Source organism: Coregonus lavaretus (genome assembly GCF_964263955.1).
Source record: "Coregonus lavaretus genome assembly, contig: HAP1_SCAFFOLD_341, whole genome shotgun sequence".
Lineage (NCBI taxonomy): Eukaryota > Metazoa > Chordata > Actinopteri > Salmoniformes > Salmonidae > Coregonus > Coregonus lavaretus.
Window position 1 is genome coordinate 290,683 of NW_028160750.1, and position 25,225 is coordinate 315,907.

General features: G+C 44.4%; 1 protein-coding gene across 1 annotated transcript in view; it reads right to left on the reverse strand.

Moving 5' to 3' along the window:
• LOC311121476 (serine/threonine-protein phosphatase 6 regulatory ankyrin repeat subunit A-like) overlaps positions 1–25,225 on the reverse strand; it is a gene marked incomplete at its 5' end in the record, with an annotated part of 42,157 nt that overhangs the window by 4,805 nt on the left and 12,127 nt on the right. The window contains 3 exons of the mRNA XM_084195963.1: positions 204–278; positions 455–481; positions 698–809. Of these exons, the coding sequence (XP_084052089.1) occupies positions 204–278; positions 455–481; positions 698–809 (214 nt within the window). The remainder of the gene's footprint in view (positions 1–203; positions 279–454; positions 482–697; positions 810–25,225) is intronic.

The following is a 25,225-nucleotide window of genomic DNA, read 5'->3' on the forward strand; positions in this document are numbered from 1 at the left end:
GGTGTGTGAGTGTCTGGACAATCAACTTTTCGTGGAAAAACAACACCATGCCTGCATCCCAGATAGCACCCTATTTCCCATGTAGTGCAGTACTTTTGATCTGGGCCCATAAGGCTCTGGTCAAAAGTAGTGCACTAAATAGGGAATAGGGTGCCATTTGTCATGTGGCGAGACCCCTACAGGAGCAGGTAGGCTTTACTCACAGCTAAGTGTAGGGGGCTGATGGGAGCTCTGACATCAGAGTCGTTCAGGATGTCTGTCCCTGAGGTTTCCATTAGCTGGGGAAAGACAAGGACGGGCCAGTTTAGACTTGTAACATATTTACTTTGAAGGTTAGTCTAGTAGCATGTTTCATGTTGTAAATCTCAGTGACCAGCCCCTGCAGACATACTGGGGTGTTGCATTCGTATCTTAAACAAGCTAGTGTGAGGAAAAGTAACCAACTGGTACTTACCACATCTAAAGGTGTTTCACTTGCAATCTGGAAAAAGAACATCAAGAGTGACGATGCGGCCACGACAAACATGCAACCACACCTTAAAACCTACTGAATATCAACGTCTGTCCCAAATGGCACCCTATTCCCTATATAGTGCATTACTTTTGACCAGAGCCCTATGGGCCCTACATTCATTTGGGACGCAGACAAAATGGTCTGTGAATGCAGGGCGTCTAGTCCCCTGTGGTTCTGACTCACCAGCTCCAGACAGAGGCGGTGTCCGTACGCAGACGCGTAATGGACTGCGTTGTAGCCCTGATTGTCCCTGATCCCTGGGTTAGCGTCGTTTCGCAGCAAATATTCCAGACACCTAGAGGTCAGAGGTCAAGAGTTCACTAATCATTATACCAACATCAAGACAGACAGATAAGCAAGCAGAGACACTTTCCCAAAGGAGACGTGGCCAAGCTTTCACACTGCAGATTTAACACTAGTATGTATTCAAACACGACCAACAACATACTCTAGACTACAGTGAAATGTGAAAGGTCATGGCACCACAACATACTCTCCAGACTACAGTGAAATGTGAAAGGTCATGGCACCACAACATACTCTCCAGACTACAATGAAATGTGAAAGGTCATGGCACCACAACATACTCTCCAGACTACAGTGAAATGTGAAAGGTCATGGCACCACAACATACTCTCCAGACTACAGTGAAATGTGAAAGGTCATGGTACCACAACATACTCTCCAGACTACAGTGAAATGTGAAAGGTCATGGCACCACAACATACTCTCCAGACTACAGTGAAATGTGAAAGGTCATGGCACCACAACATACTCTCCAGACTACAGTGAAATGTGAAAGGTCATGGCACCACAACATACTCTCCAGACTACAGTGAAATGTGAAAGGTCATGGCACCACAACATACTCTCCAGACTACAGTGAAATGTGAAAGGTCATGGCACCACAACATACTCTCCAGACTACAGTGAAATGTGAAAGGTCATGGCACCACAACATACTCTCCAGACTACAATGAAATGTGAAAGGTCATGGCACCACAACATACTCTCCAGACTACAGTGAAATGTGAAAGGTCATGGCACCACAACATACTCTCCAGACTACAGTGAAATGTGAAAGGTCATGGCACCACAACATACTCTCCAGACTACAGTGAAATGTGAAAGGTCATGGCACCACAACACACACAACAGTAAGAGAGGTGTGAGACGTACTTTCCGTCTGTGTCGGAGGCAGCAGCGTAGTGGAGCGGGGTGCAACCCCTTTTATCCAGATCGTTCACACTGGCCCCAGACCCCACCAAGGCAAACAGACACTGGTAGTTACAATTGGCTGCCGCATAATGCAGAGGACTCCTAGAAGAACGCACAGAAACCATTCAACATCAACAACAGAAACAGCTTATTGGAGCTGTATAACATTTACATTTTACATTTACGTCATTTAGCAGACACTCTTATCCAGTGCGACTTACAGGAGCAATTAGGGTTAAGTGCCTTGCTGCAGTGCACATAGACACATTTTTCACCTAGTCAGCTAGGGGATTTGAACCAGCAACCTTTCGGTTACTGACCCAACGCTCTTAACCGCTAGGCTACCTGCCGCCCAATATTTCCCATAATAATTCCTATATGCCCCTATACTATATTCCCCATTATCATAAAGATCACATATGAAAGTTATTTTATGCCACAGACAGACCTTCCGAAGCTGTCCTTTCTGTTGAAGTCTGCCCCTGTGTTGAGCAGCAGATTCAGACAGTCCAGGTTCCTGGTAACAAGATATCAAGTTCAGAAAGGCTCTCGTACATCTGAGCTATCAGGTGGATGGTAACAAGATATCAAGTTCAGAAAGGCCCTCGTACATCTGAGCTATCAGGTGAATGGTAACAAGATATCAAGTTCAGAAAGGCTCTCGTACATCTGAGCTATCAGGTGGATGGTAACAAGATATCAAGTTCAGAAAGGCTCTCGTACATCTGAGCTATCAGGTGGATGGTAACAAGATATCAAGTTCAGAAAGGCTCTCGTTCATCTGAGCTATCAGGTGGATGGTAACAAGATATCAAGTTCAGAAAGGCTCTCGTACATCTGAGCTATCAGGTGGATGGTAACAAGATATCAAGTTCAGAAAGGCTCTCGTACATCTGAGCTATCAGGTGGATGGTAACAAGATATCAAGTTCAGAAAGGCTCTCGTTCATCTGAGCTATCAGGTGGATGGTAACAAGATATCAAGTTCAGAAAGGCCCTTTCACATCTGAGCTATCAGGTGGATGGTAACAATGAGAACCTTAAAGAAAAGAGAAACCCGTACACTGCTCTTGCTAGTATCACTGTTTTTATAATGCTAATAAAAGCTATAATAAAAAGTGATACTAGCAAGAGCAGTTTGCAGGTTTCTCTTCTCTTTCAAGAAGATATAAAGACAATTTAGACCAGAGCGCAAGTCAATACCACCATGGCATGGAACCACATTATACAGAAATGATACCGCACTAATGATCTAAACGATTTTTTTATACTGCTAAACAATGTGAAATGTAAGAGTGTGAATATGTGTTTGTTCTTTCTGGTGGCTTTCCAGTTCATGAACTAAATATTCCTTGGTGTAAAGCCTGGACCAGTCCACTCACCCAACAGCTGCTGCAGCATGTAAACAGGTCCTTCCAAAGTCGTCAGGGGTGTCTATATCAAAGCCTGATGAGAGGAGCTTCCGACAGCAGTCAGAGAACCCACTGAGAGCAGCCAGGTGGAGGGGGAACATCCCATGGACGCCTCGCCTGCAACACATTTTTACATTTTAGACTTTAAGCAGACACTCTTATCCAGAGTGACTTACAGTTGATTCAGCTAAGATTGGAAACAGCACCACATCACAGTCCTCATTAAACCCCACAGCAGATCAACACATCAGCATGCTGCAATGCCCTGTCTATCAACCCCCCACACACCACAATGTGTTGAGCATAGTCTCCAAGCGGCAATTCGGTCAATGACAGAATTGCAGATGCATGTTGCATTATTGCTGGAAACTGTGTGTGTGTGTGTTCTCACTTGGCTGTGTCAGCTCCGTTCGTGATGAGTGTATTGATGAGTAACTCGTGGCCGTAGCGAGCAGAGATGTGCAGGGGTGTGTTTCCATTCTTTTCTTCACAGTCGATCTCAGCACCTACAGAACACACACACACACAGACACACACACACAGACACACACACACAGACACACACACACACACACACACACAGACACACACACACGTCAACCACTTGACCCTAGAGGCCTCATGAAGCTTCATGTTCAACCACATTGCAAGTAACATTGCTCTGTGCCAGTGAATCATGGTTTGAAGACTAAAGACAATGCTGAAGAGCCTACTGGTTCATATATATTCAGTTGAGAGCATTCACAGCGACTCACCATTCTGGATGATGGCTTGAGATCTGGAGAAGCGTCCGTGGATGGCCGTCATGTGGAGGGGGGTCTTTCCATCTTTACTCTGCAGATAGAAAGACAAAGATGGTTCACACGGCAGTCTGTGCTGCTGACCACAGGCAAAATCAAACACGTATTGGAGGAGCGCTTGATTGCATTTAGTTTGCATTGTTAGGCCTATTCCATTGGTATTTGAATGTAGACCAGGGCCAAATACTAAGCCATGTGCTGCGTCAGTGTGTGCGTCGCAAATGGCACCCTATTCTCTTCATAGTGAACTACTTTTTGAACCAAAGTAGTGTACTTATAAAGGGAACAGGGTGCCATTTGGGACACAGCCAGTGTCACCACGGCTCCTTGCTCTATGGGCCCCTGGTCAAAAGTAGTGCACTACATAGGGAATAGGGTGTTATTTAGTTCAGACACAGTGTTGGTCATCCGGTCTCCTCACCTTGATGTTGACGAGGGCCCCGTTGCCCACCAGCAGCTCCAGGCAGAGCGCCCCATGGCACGAGGCGGCCGTGAAGTGGAGTGGGGCGAAACCCTTCTCGTTCACCTGGTTCACGTTGGCGCCACACTCGATCAGCTCATTCACCACCACGTCCTGCCCGTTGTAGCATGCCACGTGGAGGGGGGTGTTACCGTACCCATTGGGCTCATTTATCTGGAGGGAGCAAGGGAGGGAAAAGAGTGGAGAGAGAGAGGGGGGGGGGGGGGGGGGGGAACAAAACAATACATTCCTGATCAGGTCACTTGGTTCTGAAAACCCCCTGGCCCAAAACACTGGCTCCAACCTCCATCTCTTCATTACTTGGTTATGAAAACCCCCTGGTCCAACCTCCATCTCTTCATTACTTGGTTCTGAAAACCCCCTGGTCCAACCTCTCTCTCTTCATTACTTGGTTCTGAAAACCCCCTGGTCCAACCTCTCTCTCTTCATTACTTGGTTCTGAAAACCCCCTGGTCCAACCTCTCTCTCTTCATTACTTGGTTCTGAAAACCCCCTGGTCCAACCTCTCTCTCTTCATTACTTGGTTATGAAAACCCCCTGGTCCAACCTCTCTCTCTTCATTACTTGGTTCTGAAAACCCCCTGGTCCAACCTCTCTCTCTTCATTACTTGGTTATGAAAACCCCCTGGTCCAACCTCTCTCTCTTCATTACTTGGTTATGAAAACCCCCTGGTCCAACCTCTCTCTCTTCATTACTTGGTTCTGAAAACCCCCTGGTCCAACCTCTCTCTCTTCATTACTTGGTTATGAAAACCCCCTGGTCCAACCTCTCTCTCTTCATTACTTGGTTATGAAAACCCCCTGGTCCAACCTCTCTCTCTTCATTACTTGGTTATGAAAACCCCCTGGTCCAACCTCTCTCTCTTCATTACTTGGTTCTGAAAACCCCCTGGTCCAACCTCTCTCTCTTCATTACTTGGTTCTGAAAACCCCCTGGTCCAACCTCTCTCTCTTCATTACTTGGTTCTGAAAACCCCCTGGTCCAACCTCTCTCTCTTCATTACCTGGTTATGAAAACCCCCTGGTCCAACCTCTCTCTCTTCATTACTTGGTTCTGAAAACCCCCTGGTCCAACCTCTCTCTCTTCATTACTTGGTTCTGAAAACCCCCTGGTCCAACCTCTCTCTCTTCATTACTTGGTTATGAAAACCCCCTGGTCCAACCTCTCTCTCTTCATTACTTGGTTATGAAAACCCCCTGGTCCAACCTCTCTCTCTTCATTACTTGGTTCTGAAAACCCCCTGGTCCAACCTCTCTCTCTTCATTACTTGGTTATGAAAACCCCCTGGTCCAACCTCTCTCTCTTCATTACTTGGTTATGAAAACCCCCTGGTCCAACCTCTCTCTCTTCATTACTTGGTTATGAAAACCCCCTGGTCCAACCTCTCTCTCTTCATTACTTGGTTATGAAAACCCCCTGGTCCAACCTCTCTCTCTTCATTACTTGGTTATGAAAACCCCCTGGTCCAACCTCTCTCTCTTCATTACTTGGTTCTGAAAACCCCCTGGTCCAACCTCTCTCTCTTCATTACTTGGTTCTGAAAACCCCCTGGTCCAACCTCTCTCTCTTCATTACTTGGTTATGAAAACCCCCTGGTCCAACCTCTCTCTCTTCATTACTTGGTTATGAAAACCCCCTGGTACAACCTCTCTCTCTTCATTACTTGGTTATGAAAACCCCCTGGTCCAACCTCTCTCTCTTCATTACTTGGTTATGAAAACCCCCTGGTCCAACCTCCATCTCTTCATTAGTTGGTTCTGAAAACCCCCTGGTCCAACCTCTCTCTCTTCATTACTTGGTTATGAAAACCCCCTGGTCCAACCTCTCTCTCTTCATTACTTGGTTATGAAAACCCCCTGGTACAACCTCTCTCTCTTCATTACTTGGTTATGAAAACCCCCTGGTCCAACCTCTCTCTCTTCATTACTTGGTTATGAAAACCCCCTGGTACAACCTCTCTCTCTTCATTACTTGGTTATGAAAACCCCCTGGTCCAACCTCTCTCTCTTCATTACTTGGTTATGAAAACCCCCTGGTCCAACCTCTCTCTCTTCATTACTTGGTTATGAAAACCCCCTGGTCCAACCTCTCTCTCTTCATTACTTGGTTATGAAAACCCCCTGGTCCAACCTCTCTCTCTTCATTACTTGGTTATGAAAACCCCCTGGTCCAACCTCTCTCTCTTCATTACCTGGTTATGAAAACCCCCTGGTCCAACCTCTCTCTCTTCATTACTTGGTTCTGAAAACCCCCTGGTCCAACCTCTCTCTCTTCATTACTTGGTTATGAAAACCCCCTGGTACAACCTCTCTCTCTTCATTACTTGGTTCTGAAAACCCCCTGGTCCAACCTCTCTCTCTTCATTACTTGGTTCTGAAAACCCCCTGGTCCAACCTCTCTCTCTTCATTACTTGGTTCTGAAAACCCCCTGGTCCAACCTCTCTCTCTTCATTACTTGGTTATGAAAACCCCCTGGTCCAACCTCTCTCTCTTCATTACTTGGTTTTGAAAACCCCCTGGTACAACCTCTCTCTCTTCATTACTTGGTTATGAAAACCCCCTGGTCCAACCTCTCTCTCTTCATTACTTGGTTATGAAAACCCCCTGGTCCAACCTCTCTCTCTTCATTACTTGGTTCTGAAAACCCCCTGGTCCAACCTCTCTCTCTTCATTACTTGGTTATGAAAACCCCCTGGTCCAACCTCTCTCTCTTCATTACTTGGTTATGAAAACCCCCTGGTCCAACCTCTCTCTCTTCATTACTTGGTTATGAAAACCCCCTGGTCCAACCTCTCTCTCTTCATTACCTGGTTATGAAAACCCCCTGGTCCAACCTCTCTCTCTTCATTACTTGGTTCTGAAAACCCCCTGGTCCAACCTCTCTCTCTTCATTACTTGGTTATGAAAACCCCCTGGTCCAACCTCTCTCTCTTCATTACCTGGTTATGAAAACCCCCTGGTCCAACCTCTCTCTCTTCATTACTTGGTTCTGAAAACCCCCTGGTCCAACCTCTCTCTCTTCATTACTTGGTTCTGAAAACCCCCTGGTCCAACCTCTCTCTCTTCATTACTTGGTTCTGAAAACCCCCTGGTCCAACCTCTCTCTCTTCATTACTTGGTTCTGAAAACCCCCTGGTCCAACCTCTCTCTCTTCATTACTTGGTTCTGAAAACCCCCTGGTCCAACCTCTCTCTCTTCATTACTTGGTTCTGAAAACCCCCTGGTCCAACCTCTCTCTCTTCATTACTTGGTTCTGAAAACCCCCTGGTACAACCTCTCTCTCTTCATTACTTGGTTCTGAAAACCCCCTGGTCCAACCTCTCTCTCTTCATTACTTGGTTATGAAAACCCCCTGGTCCAACCTCTCTCTCTTCATTACTTGGTTCTGAAAACCCCCTGGTCCAACCTCTCTCTCTTCATTACCTGGTTCTGAAAACCCCCTGGTCCAACCTCTCTCTCTTCATTACCTGGTTCTGAAAACCCCCTGGTCCAACCTCTCTCTCTTCATTACTTGGTTCTGAAAACCCCCTGGTCCAAAACACTGGCTCCAACCTCCATCTCTTCATTACTTGAAAGGAAATCATTCGCCAACCCACTAGAGCTCTGTATTTTCATTGAGTTGTAATTGAACAGTGACTACACATTTGAATGCGTGTTGACTCACATCCACTCCAAGGTCCAGGAGGTACTTGACCACACTGATCATTCCACTGGAGGCTGCAGAGTGGAGAGGGGTGTAGGCCTTCTTGTCTTTACAGGACACCTCTGATCCATGAGAGGCCAGCAGTTTCACCACCTCAATGTGCCCTATGGTAGGTAGAGAGAGCGAGAGCGAGAGAGAGAGAGAGATTAGTTTACAGTGGTACACAGCACCATAAGCAACACCTACATCATGTTAGTACAACTGAAAACATCTAATCAACCTACTTAGTACATGATTCTGACATAATAACACACTAGACGTGGCTCATACAGCTGAGCTGTGAGACTAACACACAGTCCATTCATTCATTCATTCATTGGTATAAAGGACATTAGTCAGAATGTAAATGATGTGGTAAACTCATCACCCATGTAAGCAGCCCAGTGGATTGCTCGGCGATCCTTCTTGTCAAAGGCATTAATGTTGGCTCCTCTGGAGAGAAGCAGCCTCACCATCTAACAGGGAGAGGAGAGAGAAACAAAACACAGGTTGAGGAAAACTAAACAGCAAAATCCGCTAAATCTGGCTTCAAAGCCTTCCCTTTCAAATTATATATTTTGTATTCACAATGAATGAAAGATAACATGTAAAGACATGGTACATTTCTCCCCTTTTAGTCCCCCTTTGACCTCCCCCTCCCCCCAGAATGCCTCCAAACACATTTAAAAAGAAAGGGAAAGTAATTGACTTACATGTCAGAAAACAAAACAAAAGTATACAACAACGTTACTTCAAGCAAAAATGTAATAGCCTAACAATTTCAGGTGATTAAGTGATTTTATAGGCCTATATAGCAGTAATCTCAAGGTGGGGCCAAGAGTACTAATCTGGAGGAAGTGTTTGGAGCTGTTCAAAATAGGATATCATCGGGTCCCAGGAGGAATAAAATGAGTTGGTTGACCCTCGAATGGTAACTTCATTTTTTCTCATTTTAGGAACAGCTTCAGATCTTCGAGCCAAAGAGAGGCTAAGGGAGGATTGATAGATTTCCAATCCAATAAAATCCTTCTGCGGGCTAACAGGGAGGCAAAGGCAATGGCATCTAGCTGTCTATTGGTCAGAGAAGGATTGTTGTTTGGTACTCCAAAAATAGCAATTTCTGCACTAGGCTGCAACTTTATATCAAATGCTTCAGAAAGGGTTTTAAATAGTGGACAAATAATCTGCCAGACGGGGACAGGACCAGAACATGTGGGTCAAGTCCACCAAGGAGCTTTTACACCTGTCACATGTACCATCAATATTTGGGTAGAATTTGGACAATCTGGCCTTACTGAAATGGATACGGTAAAGTACCTTAAACTGTATAAGGCTGAGCCGGGCACAAGAGGAGCTTCCATTTACCCTCAGTAAGGCATTTCACACTCAGATCGGATTTTATTCAAAGCCTCCTCTGAACAAACTCAAGCATACAACTAGGGCTGTGATGGTCATGGAACTTCAGGTGTCGGTGATTGGCGTGTCTTATGTACGTGGTCATCGACAAAACTGACAGCTGACAGGGGGGCGGGACGGACATTAGCAAAGGAAAACATTAGCGCGTTTAGGCCAGTCTTGCTCTCAAGTTTGGGGAAGCTAATTTTCTCCATGAAAAATATCAAGCATTCCATGCATCATCACATTTGCAAACTTATTAAAAAAATTAAAAAAAATTCACCTTTATTTAACCAGGTAAGCCAGTTGAGAACAAGTTCTCATTTACAACTGCGACCTGGCCAAGATAAAGCAAAGCAGTGCGATAAAAACAACACAGAGTTACATTTGGGGTAAAAAAACAAAGTCAAAAATACAACAGAAAATATATATACAGTGTGTGCAAATGTAGCAAGTTATGGAGGTAAGGCAATAAATAGGCTATAGTGCAAAATAATTACAATAGTATTAACACTGGAATGCTAGATGTGCAAGAGATTATGTGCAAATAGAGATACCGGGGTGCAAAAGAGCAAAATAAATAACAATATAGGGATGAGGTAGTTGGGTGGCCTAATTTCAGATGGGCTGTGTACAGGTGCAGTGATCGGTAAGGTGCTCTGACAACTGATGCTTAAAGTTAGTGAGGGAGATAAGAGTCTCCAGCTTCAGAGATTTTTGCAATTCGTTCCAGTCATTGGCAGCAGAGAACTGGAAGGAATGGCGGCCAAAGGAGGTGTTGGCTTTGGGAATGACCAGTGAGATATACCTGCTGGAGCGCAGACTACGGGTGGGTGCTGCTATGGTGACCAATGAGCTAAGATAAGGCGGGGATTTGCCTAGCAGTGATTTATAGATGGCCTGGAGCCAGTGGGTTTGACGACGAACATGTAGTGAGGACCAGCCAACAAGAGCGTACAGGTCACAGTGGTGGGTAGTGTATGGGGCTTTGGAGACAAAACGGATGGCACTGTGATAGACTACATCCAGTTTGCTGAGTAGAGTGTTGGAGGCTATTTTGTAAATGACATCGCCGAAGTCAAGGATCGGTAGGATAGTCAGTTTTACGAGGGCATGTTTGGCAGCATGAGTGAAGGAGGCTTTGTTTGCGAAATAGGAAGCCGATTCTAGATTTAACTTTGGATTGGAGATTCTTTATGTGAGTCTGGAAGGAGAGTTTACAGTCTAACCAGACACCTAGGTATTTGTAGTTGTCCACATACTCTAGGTCAGACCCGTCGAGAGTGGTGATTCTAGTCGGGAGGGAGGGTGCCAGCAGCGTTCGATTGAAAAGCATACATTTAGTTTTACTAGTGTTTAAGAGCAGTTGGAGGCTACTGAAGGAGTGTTGTATGGCATTGAAGCTCGTTTGGAGGTTTGTTAACACAGTGTCCAATGAAGGGCCAGATGTATACAAAATGGTGTCGTCTGCGTAGAGGTGGATCTGAGAGTCACCAGCAGCAAGAGCGACATCATTGATATACACGGAGAAAAGTGTCGGCCCAAGAATTGAACCCTGTGGCACCCCCATAGAGACTGCCATAGGTCCAGACAACAGGCCCTCCGATTTGACACACTGAACTCTATCTGAGAAGTAGTTGGTGAACCAGGCGAGGCAGTCATTTGAGAAACCAAGGCTATTTAGTCTGCCAATAAGAATGCGGTGGTTGACAGAGTCGAAAGCCTTGGCCAGGTCGATGAAGACGGCTGCACAGTACTGTCTATTATCAATCGCGGTTATAATATCGTTATCCTATGTTGATTTATGACAAGTTCATTGACTAGGGCCCTATAAAATAAGCGTTGCGGACCGAATCACGGAATCCAGACATTAAACCGAAATTCAACAATATTCAAACATTTATTGAACTTAGTAAGAAATCAACTAAATCTATTCAACTTGTTAGAAAACACATTCATTTGCCCAAGTCAATCATAAGACATGAACAAAATGCATCAGTGATTCGTATTTCCATGAACTTTCTGAAACGGCACAGGAATGCCCCTGTCTGTGTGCATGTGTGCGGTGCGCGCGTATGTCTACACTTTGTGTAGCCGTTAGCGATGATGCTAATGATAACCTTCTTCTGGTAGGGAAGGAATGGCTTTCCCCAAAACCTTCGCAAGTAAATGTTAACTACAAAGTAGCCTATGCCTGCCTGGCAGAATTATACCGTGATCATTTGCATCACTCCAGTGGCCATTTGTTCTACAGCAACACCGCTTAACCAAACAAAGGTCTCTTCCTGGTGCACGCTTGCATTTAAGGGTAACTACACCCCAAAATCTAAATGTCTTACATTTTTCCCAGACCTCACAAATGGTCACCTGATAGGGTTTAAACATTGTTGTGGACATAGAACATCCAATTGTGCTGTTTTGCTATTAAAAAGGTGTACTTTTGAGAGCGAAAACCTGCCAAAACAGGGACAAACGGTCAACGGGGAAATCTAAACGGAGAAAAGGGAACTTGGGAATTAACGGAATCAGGCAAAACATTGAAGGGATTTTATAGTGCCCTAATGGACTACAGACATTGACTGTCTCCTAGACTAAAAACTAAGATTGCATGTACTGCCTATATTTTGAGGGAAACGCACTGTCCATTATTTGATTTGATCAGGGCAGGGCAGGGCAGCACACAAACTGCATTTAGTCCAATAACAATCCATGATATTATTAGGGTGATAAATAAAAGGCAGTTGCTCCATGACACAAGAGCACGCTCTACTGGGACAAAAAGCTTACAGCACCTGGTATTCCCAGGCGGTCTCCCATCCAAGTACTAACCAGGCCCAACCCTGCTTAGCTTCCGAGATCGGGCGTATTCAGGCTGGTATGGCCGTAAGCGAGGGAACAACTCTTGGTACACTATAGAAAGTAAATTTGTCACTCACTCTGAAAGGGACACAGAAACTTATCCACTTTGTGACACAAACTGAAGAAGCTCAACCCTTGCTTACATTTCCTATATATATATATATATATATATATATGAGTCTTGTGGGGGGGGGGGGGGGGGAAGAGGGCCTATCCTATGTTGATTTATGACAAGTTCATTGACTAGGAATCCTCATCTCATTCCCAGACCCAGTGTAACCCCTCTTCTCTAGGTAGACTTCCATTAACTCCTCCCACTCCAGGACAGAGTACTTATCTGAGCCATCACCCCTAAAAAGAGGTGGAGCACTAACATCTGACTTCACAACCAGATTCAGCTTGGACGCATCAATAAAGGTTGACCCACACTGCTCAGGCAGGGGAAACTGCTGGGGTTGGTGAGGGGGACGGGCAGGAGAAAGACTTGAAACCCCAGGCTGCAGTAAACTCGCTCTGATAGATTCTCCTATCTCTGAACCAATCTGCTTAATAAGGTCACTAAGCTGACTCGGAGGCGTCCCATTATCACCGAGTACTGTGGATGATGGTACATCAAAAGACAGAGGTGGGATACCCTGGTCAGGTGGAACAAACAGCCTACCCCTCCCAGTGCTTGCAAACTCAGGACTAGCAAACGCTCTACTCCCAGGAGCTGACTGTACAATTGGTGTAAATGGAAGGACACCCCTCCCTCTACCCACACTAAAATCCCCAGCATAACACGGGTGCATTTAGTGCATTCAAATACCCCCCCCAAAAAATGCAATAAACAAATTCATCCAAAACATACAAATAAGCACGAATACCTGTATCTAATGAATATGCTACATTCACTTTCACTGTTTACAGTATATATTCACTTACAGTAAGCCATCAACAAATTCACATGCGCAGGTCGTGCACCTCATCCACATGCACAGCTCCGGCGGTCGGCTTGAGCTGACCAGTCGGCAGGTCACGTAATTAGGACACTGCCACAACTGGAATTCTGATGGTTGGATAATTTTTATTCGACCTGCACACGAAGAGACAACACACAATATGTTAGCTCTTGGTGCAGCCACAGCTCTCGGGCACCTTGCTAGTTGAAGGTCAGGCAAAAGAGAACAGGTGCTGCATGCACACATTCAGTGCCTAACAACACACTATACAATACAAGTAAAATGATATACAACATAATTCTGACAAAATAAATGACATACCTGTACACGAAGAGACAACACACAATAGTTTAGCCCTTGGTGCAGCCACAGCTCTCGGGCACCTGCGTGAGCACATAGAAACTCACTCAAACACTGCCCCAAATACTCCCGAGTTACAATAGGTACCCTAATTAGCGAGCTCGGTGAAAGTTGTTAACATAAATCTTTATATTGTCCACATTGTAACAAAACCTGTAGTTGCGTAACAGCACTTTGTGTAACTTTACCACAGTTTTATATCGACAAATTACGGCGCCAAGGACAACATACCTTGCTAGTTGAAGGTCAGGCAAAAGAGAACAATAAGAGGGTACATAAATACAGATAACCCGCGATGGACCAAACCAAAATATACACAACTTTTACAATTAGGTGTATTAACAATATAGATACATAAAAATGTTTGTACACCAAAAAATAACATTAGCTATGGAGCTGTAATTAAATAAAGAAACCACATTGAATTACTATTATTATTAACTTTTTAACATCCCCTCTTGACCTGGCCTACTTGAACTGTCCTTGTGTGCAATTTGGTGCATAATCTAGGGGAACAACATCACACTACTACACATATAATTCAAGTCATACCTTTATTGTCATTCATGCTCTTATTTTTAACCGAGTAGTTTTGCAAAAGTGTAACCTGCGTCAATTCTAGGAAATATTGGAATAACGTGCTTAAGAGGACACCTGACACGCACAACAGGATAACACAACAACCAGATTTTCAATTGACAATCATTGATTTAAATGGACGTGGTCAATAGATTTGTATAGGCATATATACTAATTTAATTTAACTTGTAAGCCAAGGTTTGATTAGTAGGTCTATGCAACTTGCACCTGGATAACCGCGTCATGAATCGGAACGGGCTCCAACGTCCTCATATACACATTATGACAAAAAAAAGATCTTAATATTTCACGAAATAAAGACATAGAAGAAAACAGGTTCTAGAAACTCAATTTCTCCATGGCAATAGAATGTAAACATGTATGTTGCGCCAAACATAACCAAATATCGCCTACAACTCAATTCTCAGCGCAGCAAATTGGACGATTCCACAGGCATTGATCATTCGCGACTTTAAGTAATTCCTGTTATCTCTAGAGCATCCCGTATATTTATAGCGCTGCATTTCGTCCCCCTCTGACCATGGATAGGATTGGGAGCATTCCTGAGTTCACTTATGGTCCCACTAAGGTAATTTTAGGAGATATTCCTTTTGGCATACTGTAAATGCCTGTGCATAATGTACCTAATAAAGCATACTTATTTTAATTATTTTCAAAGGAATTCTGTAGAAGCAGCCTTTATTTTCAGACTCTGCAGGCCTGCTGGGAGGAAGCATATTACAATAAACAGGTAAGATTCATCCCACAAAAACAGTAACCACAGAAAGAAAGAGATAGATTTAATCCCAAAACAAGAGTTTTATTTCAAGACAGTTTAGAGAAGATGGTCATAAGAGTTCTTAATATCACTTGCAAATTGTGAGACATGAGCAGTTGTGAAATGTTACGAGAGGCCCTTCTGAAAGCACATTATATGGTCTTTAGTGGCACGGTCTCACACCTTACCTCATCTTGCAGAAGAAGCTCATGGTCCACTATCTGCTGCTCCAGAGTCGAGGCCAGGTCTCGCCCCATGTCACCATGGAGCACATGAGCGACTGGCTGGTGTCTCAGGGCAAAAAATCCCTTAGGGAGAGGTGAGTACCACGTCAGCTCTCACCTTCACTGCCATTCTCTGTCACCAGCAGCACTCCAGGAGGTGTGGGTAAAATAAACAACAGATAAATAGGAAGCCAGGAAAGTTGAAATGCTTTGTGTTTTATTTGAAGGGTGTGGAAGGAAACCCTGGAGGAGGGGAACGAACTCGCTCGGCTGGTAAGAGAATGAGAGTTAGAGACTTAGACTATCAGTCAGTGAGCTCTTTTCTAGCCTTTCAACAACTAGTTAGTACAGCAGAATATATCTGTTGTGAAATTACACTAATGGGACTTCCTGTTTCCTACGGCAGACCTGGGAAGTAAACACCTGCCTAAAAATGATTGACATGGAGCACAAGGCTGTCTGCAAGCTCCGCCGCTCTATGCACCCCACCTCTCCAGCTGGCGCTGACATGTGAGTTCCATGTACTGCCCCGCATACGGCTTGCTCCATTCATCTACACATCTGGAGCTATGCAGAAAAAAACTAGGGCAGTGTTCTCTGTGTGAACATTGCACATTGTTTAGCTTTCTCTGCTGCTTTTTGTTGATTTCAGCGACCCCAAGGTCCACATCATCATGGAGAGAGCTGTGAGGAGCATTCAGGACAAGCTGTCCAATAAGCCCTGTAGCAACCTGCTCAGCCCATCCCAGGTGGTGGTGGAGCTGGTGCCCAGGATCCTCCTGGCCCTGTGGCTTCAGCCAGAGGAAGGCCATTCAGATCACCCCATCCTCCTAAGCGGGATGGCTGTGAGTATGGTGGTGGCCGTAGGGGAGAAGCTCTCCAGCATGTTGAAGGCCTCTTCTCCTCACACCCCTTTCTCCCGGGCTGCTACTTTTGACTCTGTGAGGTCGATCCTTGGGAGAATCAGCCAGTCCTTCTCCCTGGATGACCTCACAACCCCTTTTTTTATGAGCTCTGTCTGTGCCTTTGTGGCGGACGAGGTGAAAAGCTACTTCCAGCCTACTGCAGACACCCTGCCAGTTCCCCCTGTCCTAGTGGTGGCCGTCTCCGCCACACTACCAGCTGACATCCAAGCAGGTGAGTAGCACTCATAGAGAACACTCTGACATATGCCTTTTGTCATGACATCCTGGTGCCTTGTAGTAGTAAAGCCAATCAGGATTTTAATTGTCACCCCAAACACAGATGCAGACCAGGATTCTTCCCACCTGGAGGTTGTGGAAATCCCCCATAACACAGAGGCAGACCCAGCTTCTTCCCACCCATTGGTTGTGGACATCACCCCTAACACAGAGTCAGACCCTGCTTCTTCCAACTTGGAGGTTGTGGACATCACCCATAACACAGAGGCAGACCCGGCTTCTTCTCAGCTGGAGGTTGTGGACATCACCCCTAACAAAGAGGCACACCTGGCTTCTTCCCACCTGGAGCTTGTGGACATCACCCCTAACACAGAGGCTGAGACGGCTTCTACCCACCTGAAGTTTGTGGTCATCACCCCTAACACAGAGTTAGACCCGGCTTCTTCCTATCAGGAGGTTGTGGAAACCACCCCTAACACAGAGACAGACCCGGCTTCTTCCCACCTGGAGCTTGTGGACATCACCCCAAACACAGAGGCAGACCCGGCTTCTTCCCACCGTATGGTTGTTGACATCTCCCATAACTCAGAGGCAGACCCAGCATCTTCCCACCTGGAGGTTGTGGACATCACCTCAAACACAGAGGCAGACCCGGCTTCTTCTCACCTGGAGGTTGTGGACATCACCCCTAACAAAGAGGCACACCTTGCTTCTTCCCAACTGGAGGTTGTGGACATCACTCCTAACAAAGAGGCACACCTGGCTTCTTCCCACCAGGAGCTTGTGGACATCACCCCTAACACAGAGGCAGACCCATCTTCTTCCCACCAGGAGGTTATGGAAATCATCCCTAACACAGAGGCAGACCTGGCTGCTTTCCACTTGGAGCTTGTGGACATCACCCCTAACACAGAGGCTAAGAAGGCTTCTACCCACCTGAAGTTTGTGGTCCTCACCCCTAACACAGAGTTAGACCCGGCTTCTTCCTATCAGGAGGTTGTGGAAACCACCCCTAACACAGAGTTAGACCCGGCTTCTTCCTATCAGGAGGTTGTGGAAACCACCCCTAACACAGAGACAGACCCGGCATCTTCCCACCTGGAGCTTGTGGACATCACCCCAAACAAAGAGGCAGATCCTGCTTCTTCCCACCTGGAGTTTGTGGACATCACCCCTAACACAGATGCAGACCTGGCTTCTTCCCACCTAGAGGTTGTGGACATCACCCCAAACACAGAGGCAGATCCTGCTTCTTCCCACCTGGAGCTTGTGGACATCACCCCTAACACAGAGGCAGACCCGGCTTCTTTCCACCTAGTTGTTGTGGACATAACCTTTAACACAGAGGCAGACCCGGCTTATTCCCAGCTGGAAGTTGTGGAAATCACCCCTAACATAGAGGCAGACCCGGCTTCTTCCCACCGTAAGGTTGTGGACATCACCCCTAATACAGAGGTAGACCCGGCTTCTTCTCACCTGGAGGTTGTGGAAATCACCCCTAACAAAGAGGCAGAACCCGTCTCTTCCCACTTGGAGATTGTATTCGTCACACCTAACACAGAGGCAGAACCCGTCTCGTCCCACTTGGAAGTTGTGGACATCACCCCTTACACAGAGGCAGACCCGGCTTCTACCCACCTGAAGGTTGTGGACATCACCCCTAACACAGAGGCAGATCCGGCTTGTTCTCAGCTGGAGGTTTTGGACCTCACCCCTAACACAGATAAATACCCTGCTTCTGCACTCTTGGAGGTTGCGGACGTCACACCTGAAGAAAAGCCTCTCATGGTGGCCGTCTACGCCACTCTGCCATCTGACATCCAAGCAGGTGAGTAAGACTTATAGAAAGCACTCTGACAGGTGCCGTTCATCATGATAACATGTAAAGTGTTGGTCCCATGTTTCATGAGCTGAAATAAAAGATCCCATTCAACTGGCCAGTGTTTAGAACCTACGGTTTGCATTTATTTACATTCTGCCCCACTTTTGTCCCTTTCCAGAGGATGTTGCTGTGGTCACCCTGGACGTCACCCCACACGTCACCAAGGAGGTGACCCTGGATGTTCCATGCAGGGCGAGGAAAGGGGCAGTCCGGCGTTTTTTTTGCAGGCTTTGGAGGGCAGTGTGCTGCTGCGCTTGCCACAAGGAAGAGGAGGAACAATATTAATTATTCATTAGACCAGAAACAGGATTGAACCATAGACCATTAAATTCTTTGCATTATAGTTGCCTTCAATTCTGATTTTCTTCTGTTTAATTCTTAATTAATTTCAGAACATTTCTCTAAACTTTGTGGAGTAGGTTGTATAAATAAGTGGGAAACATCCCAATCCCAATTTTAATGCTTTTAATAATTAACTTATTACATTTTTTTTAGATGTATTATTTGACAAAAAAAGTGGAGGGCGCGACCAAAAAACTTTAATCATCATAGAAAACTCTTGCTCACTATGAAAAATGCATTGTTTTATTTAAGCAAAGTTAAAAGATGAACGTTTCCGCCTAGTCTATGACGATATGCAAGTTGTGTTTGCCCAGTTAAAGGGGGACCCAGACTCACCCTGGTTCTTGAGGGTTGCAGACACTGAATAATTATCATTTGAAATAAATGGCACTTTTCAAGTCTTGACTAAAAATCTTTAATGAATATGAATTTAAATACAATTGACTTGAGGATCAGAGCAGGCAGACTGACTGGCTTGCCCTGAAGGCCCTCTACCTCTACCTCTGTGTGGTTAATCTCAGCCAAGAGGTTGTATGGGTTGTCTGTCTCTCTCTGGGTGTGAATCACTATCACTATGACCTCTCGCTCCGCCTGCCCGTTGGCCTGATCACAGGAGCAGGGGTGATGGCATCCGGGGTAACCTCCTCCTCTCCTGTATCTAACCCATCTTTCTGGCTGTGAGTTCGACTGAGGTCACTCGTTCTCTCTCCCAGGGTGTTGGATAGTTTCTCCTCCTCTGTGTCTTGTGTATTTTCTACATTGTAGAATAATAGTGAAGTCTTCAAAACTATTAAATAACACATATGGCATCATGTAGTAACCAAAAACGTGTTACACATATCAAAATATATTTCAGATTTGAGATTCTTCAAAGTAGCCACCCTTTGCCTTGAAATGTTTTGAGACCAGGTTGCGCTTTCACCTCCCTCGGTAAGAGGGGAATAAGGCAACCTCAGAGTTACATCCAAGGATACTTTATTGACACAAACGGATGAAATGGACATGGAAAGGTAGTGGAATGATAGTGGTCCTGTAATGGACAGATAACAGGGGTAATGAATATGCACAATAACTGATAGCACAAGTAGAGCAACAACGCTATTAACAAAGGAAGGGCTGTATTAATGGCATAATGCTACCTGCGGAGTATTACACAACACAGTAAAACACAGAGAGGCAACTTACAATAGGCAATGGTAGTAACTATAAAGAACAACAAGCAAGAATGATATACATGTTACAAACTCACTTTGTGCACGTACACTATCCCACGGTATCTCTGTGCATTCAAATTGTCATCGATAAAATGCAATTGTGTTCATTGTCCGTAGCTTATGCCTGCCCATACCATAACCCCAATGCCACCATGGGGCATTCACAACGTTGACATCAGCCAACAGCTCGCCCATATGCTGCTTTACAAGTGGTCTGAAGTCGTGAGGCCAGTTAGAAGTACTGCCAAATTCTCTAAAGCCGCCTTGGCTTATGGTTGAGAAATTAACATAAACGTATCTGGCAACAGCTCTGGTGGACATTCCTGCAGTCTGTAAGCCAATTGCACGCTGCCTCAAAACTTGAAACATCTGTGCATTGTGTTGTGTGACAAAACTGCACATTTTAGAGTGGCATTTTATTGTCCTCAGCACAAGGTGCACCTGTGTAATTATCATGCTGTTTAATCAGCTTCTTGATATGCCATATTTGTCAGGTGGATGGATTATCTTGGCAAAGGAGAAATGCTTGCTTACAGGGATGTAAACAAATGTGTGTACACAATTTGAGAGAAATAAGCTTTTTGTGCAAATGGAACATTTCTGGGATTTTGGGACCAACACTTTACATGTTGCGTTTATATTTTTGTTCAGTGTAGTTATTAGGTTGGGAGATTGGGATCCTATCTGGGCTAGCTAAAGCCAACTTCATGGTTAGTAGTATGACAGAGAAAATATAACAAGACAAATTTAAACATCACAAATCTGAGGGGGCAAGTGACCCTGTGCCCCCTTTGGGCATGACGTCTCTGCTATCAACCACATCATTCTGTCTCCGTGAATATTCAAAACAGACACATTCATTCAGGTCTGGTACTGGTCCTACCATATAGATCAGGGATGGACAATTCCAGTCCTTGGGGGTCGGAGGGGTGTCACACTTTTTCCCCATCCCTAGCAAACACAGATGATTAAACTTATTGCATTCTAAACTGAAACCCATGAGCACTTGATTATTAGAGTCAAACGTGTTAGCTGGGGCTGGGGAAAAAGTGTAACACCAATCAGGTCCCGAGGACTGGAGTTGCCCATCCCTGATATAGATGCTCTGTTTGCACGCATCGAGGGATGTGGTGACAGTGGAGACAAGGGAACACACATAAACAGCTTTGTCCTTTTAGAAAGTCATCATAATCCTTACATAAATATGATATGTATGCAAGAAATGCAGAGCCACTTCCAAAAACATATTGACAGAGTCTAGTATCTAGTAATCTAATCAATTTGTTTTCAACCCCTTTGTTATGGCAAGTGTAAATAAGCTCAGGAGTAAAAATGTGCTTAACAAGTCACATAATCAGTTAGATGTACTCACTATGTGTGCAATAATAGTGATTTTTGAACGAATACATAATCTCTGTACCCCACACATGCAATTATCTATTAGGTCCCTCAGTCGAGCAGTGAATTTCAAACATAGATTCAACCATGAAGACCAGGGAGGTTTTCCAATGCCTCGCAAAGAAGGGCACCTTTTGGTAGATGGGTACAAATAAAGCAGACATTGAATATTCCTTTGAGCATGGTGAAGTTATTAATTATGCTTTGGATGGTGTATCAATACACCCAGTCACCACAAAAATACAGGTGTCCATCCTAACTCAGCTGCCAGAGAGGAAGGAAAACGCTCAGGGATTTCACCATGAGGCCAATTGTGACTTTAAAACAGTTAGAAAGTTTAATGCTTTGATAGGAGAAAACTGAGGATGAATCATCAACATTGTAGTTACTCCACAATACTAACCTAATTGACAGAGTATGCACTCACTAACTGTAAGTCGCTCTGGATAAGAGCGTCTGCTAAATGACTAAAATGTAAATGTAAAAGAAGGAAACCTGTACATGCATTGTGTTTGCAATAAGGCACTAAAGTAAAACTGCAAATAATGTGGCAAAGAAATGAACTTAATGCCCTGAATACAAAGCCTAATGTTTGGGGCAAATCCAACACAACACATCACTGAGTACCACTCTTCATATTTCCAAGCATGGTGGTGGCTGCATCATGTTATGGGTATGCATGTCATTGGCAAGGACTAGATACTTTTTTAGGATAAAAATAAACGGCATAGAGCTAAGTACAGGCAGATTCCTAGAGGAAAACCTGGTTCAGTCTGCTTTCCAACAGACACTGGGAGACAAATTCCCTCTTCAGCAGGACAATAACCTAAAACACAAGGCCAAATATTCACTGGAGTTGCTTACCAAGACGACATTGAATGTTTCTGAGTGGCTTAGTTACAGTTTTGACTTAATTCGGCTTGAAAACCTATGGCAAAAAAAAAATGTCTGTCTATATATTGTATAATGCATATATTTTACAATCCAGTTGTGCAAAGCTCTTGGAGATTTATCAAGTAAGACACAGCTTTAATCGACTCAGGGGTGGGAATACTTATGTAAATGAGATATTTCTGTATGTAATTTCCAATACATTTGCAAAAATTTCAAAAGCGTGTTTTCAATTTGTCATTATGGGGTATTGTGTGTAGCTGCGTGAGAGAAAATGTTATAATTGAATCCATTTTGAATTCAGGCTGTAAGAAAGCAACATGTGGAATAAGTTAAGGGGTATGAATACTTTCTGAATGCACTGTATATCTGCAAGAAAGTGATAAATAAGTGACTGTTTGAAAGGGGGTCATATAATGTCACGCTCGTCTACGAGAGAGGACCAATGCGCAGCGTTGAAGGTGAACATAATATATATTTATTAACTGATCAACACGATCAAAACAATAACCAACGATGCGTGACGTCTAAGGTTACAACACGAACAAACCTTAACGGAACAAGAAACCACAACACAAAGTGAAAAGACCGATAGTTAAATATGGCTCCCAGTCAGAGACAACCAGCTGACACTCGTTGCCTCTGATTGGGAGTCACTCAGGCCAACATAGATATACAAACATAGACTTACACACCCTGGCTCAACATAACATAGTCCCCAGAGCCAGGGCGTGACATATAAACATTGCCTTATTTATATTTTTACATATAACATAAAGTTAATTTTGTCTGAAATAGTCATGCTAAAATGGGCGTCGTTTCTCAGACCAAATTTCCATTCTGGCTCAAACAAAGCAATCGGATCATGCTCCAGTCAAAAACAGCTATAGGGAATGCCTATACATTGTCCAATCTCCTTCCACACATTGATTTCATCTTATTCAGAAAAAAACAAACTTGAAATTAAGTGTTGTTTCAGTGTCTTGTTGCAGGTTGTGCAATGTTCAAAAGTGTGTGAGAGAAAAAGCATTAACTTGTGTGTGTGGTGTCAAGTGTGGATGGTCCTATGTATGCAAATAGCTCGAGATTGGATATTTCAGCACCATGGACAGCAGCGACATTGGGATAGCGAGATCTGTAATTCAGCAACACATGACACTGGATAGTGGCTGTCTCAGGTGAAGTTGGCATTGGGAAAATCCCATCTAATGGGAAACGAGGCATAGGAGGCAAAAAGACTGAAGGAGAAGACTCCCACAGGAACTCTTGGCTTAACTGTTCTGTCACATTCATTTCAAATGTTACATTTTTCGATTTGTAAATAAAAGGGAACACATCTGCAAATAATGTAAACTGACTTTTCTAACTACACTGTACAGCTTTAGTGTGTCTGTGTGTCATAGGTACAACTGCAAGCAATTCGCTTCTCAAATCCTTCTCAAATGTCTGTTTAATGTGAGAAATAAAATAAATGAAAACAATAAAATGAAAAACAACTGTTAGACTAATGATTAACTAACTAAGGCTCCTCTGTCCTCCACTCGTTACCTGTATTAATGGAACCTGTTTGAACTTGTTATCAGTATAAAAGACACCTGTCCACAACCTCAAACAGTCACACTCCAAACTCCACTATGGCCAAGACCAAAGAGCTGTCAAAGGACACCAGAAACAAAATTGTAGACCTGCACCAGGCTGGGAAGACTGAATCTGCAATAGGTAAGCAGCTTGGTTTGAAGAAATCAACTGTGGGAGCAATTATTAGGAAATGGAAGACATACAAGACCACTGATAATCTCCCTCGATATGGGGCTCCACGCAAGATCTCACCCCGTGGGGTCAAAATGATCACAAGAACGGTGAGCAAAAATCCCAGAACCACACGGGGGGACCTAGTGAATGACCTGCAGAGAGCTGGGACCAAAGTAACAAAGCCTACCATCAGTAACACACTACGCCGCCAGGGACTCAAATCCTGCAGTGCGAGATGTGTCCCCCTGCTTAAGCCAGTACATATCCAGGCCCGTCTGAAGTTTGCTAGAGTGCATTTGGATGATCCAGAAGAGGATTGGGAGAATGTCATATGGTCAGATGAAACCAAAATATAACTTTTTGGTAAAAACTCAACTCGTCGTGTTTGGAGGACAAAGAATGCTGAGTTGCATCCAAAGAACACCATACCTACTGTGAAGCATGGGGGTGGAAACATCATGCTTTGGGGCTGTTTTTCTGCAAAGGGACCAGGACGACTGATCCGTGTAAAGGAAAGAATGAATGGGGCCATGTATCGTGAGATTTTGAGTGAAAACCTCCTTCCATCAGCAAGGGCATTGAAGATGAAACGTGGCTGGGTCTTTCAGCATGACAATGATCCCAAACACACCGCCTGGGCAACGAAGGAGTGGGTTCGTAAGAAGCATTTCAAGGTCCTGGAGTGGCCTAGCCAGTCTCCAGATCTCAACCCCATAGAAAATCTTTGGAGGGAGTTGAAAGTCCGTGTTGCCCAGCGACAGCCCCAAAACATCACTGCTCTAGAGGAGATCTGCATGGAGGAATGGGCCAAAATACCAGCAACAGTGTGTGAAAACCTTGTGAAGACTTACAGAAAACGTTTGACCTGTGTCATTGCCAACAAAGGGTATATAACAAAGTATTGAGAAACTTTTGTTATTGACCAAATACTTATTTTCCACCATAATTTGCAAATCAATTCATTAAAAATCCTACAATGTGATTTTCTGGATTTTTTTTCTAATTTTGTCTGTCATAGTTGACGTGTACCTATGATGAAAATTACAGGCCTCTCTCATCTTTTTAAGTGGGAGAACTTGCACAATTGGTGGCTGACTAAATACTTTTTTTCCCCACTGTACATACATACATATACACATACACATATATATATACATACATATATACACATACACATATATACATACATATACACATACACACACACACACCATTACACATCACTATTATTAAAATACCAGTGGCATTAAAATAAAGGATAGTTGTAAACAAATTAATAAGAATGGCCCAAAAAATAAGTACAAAGCAATCTGCAACCCTGTGTCTGTGTGTGTGCGTGTGTGCGTGCGTGTGAATGAAAG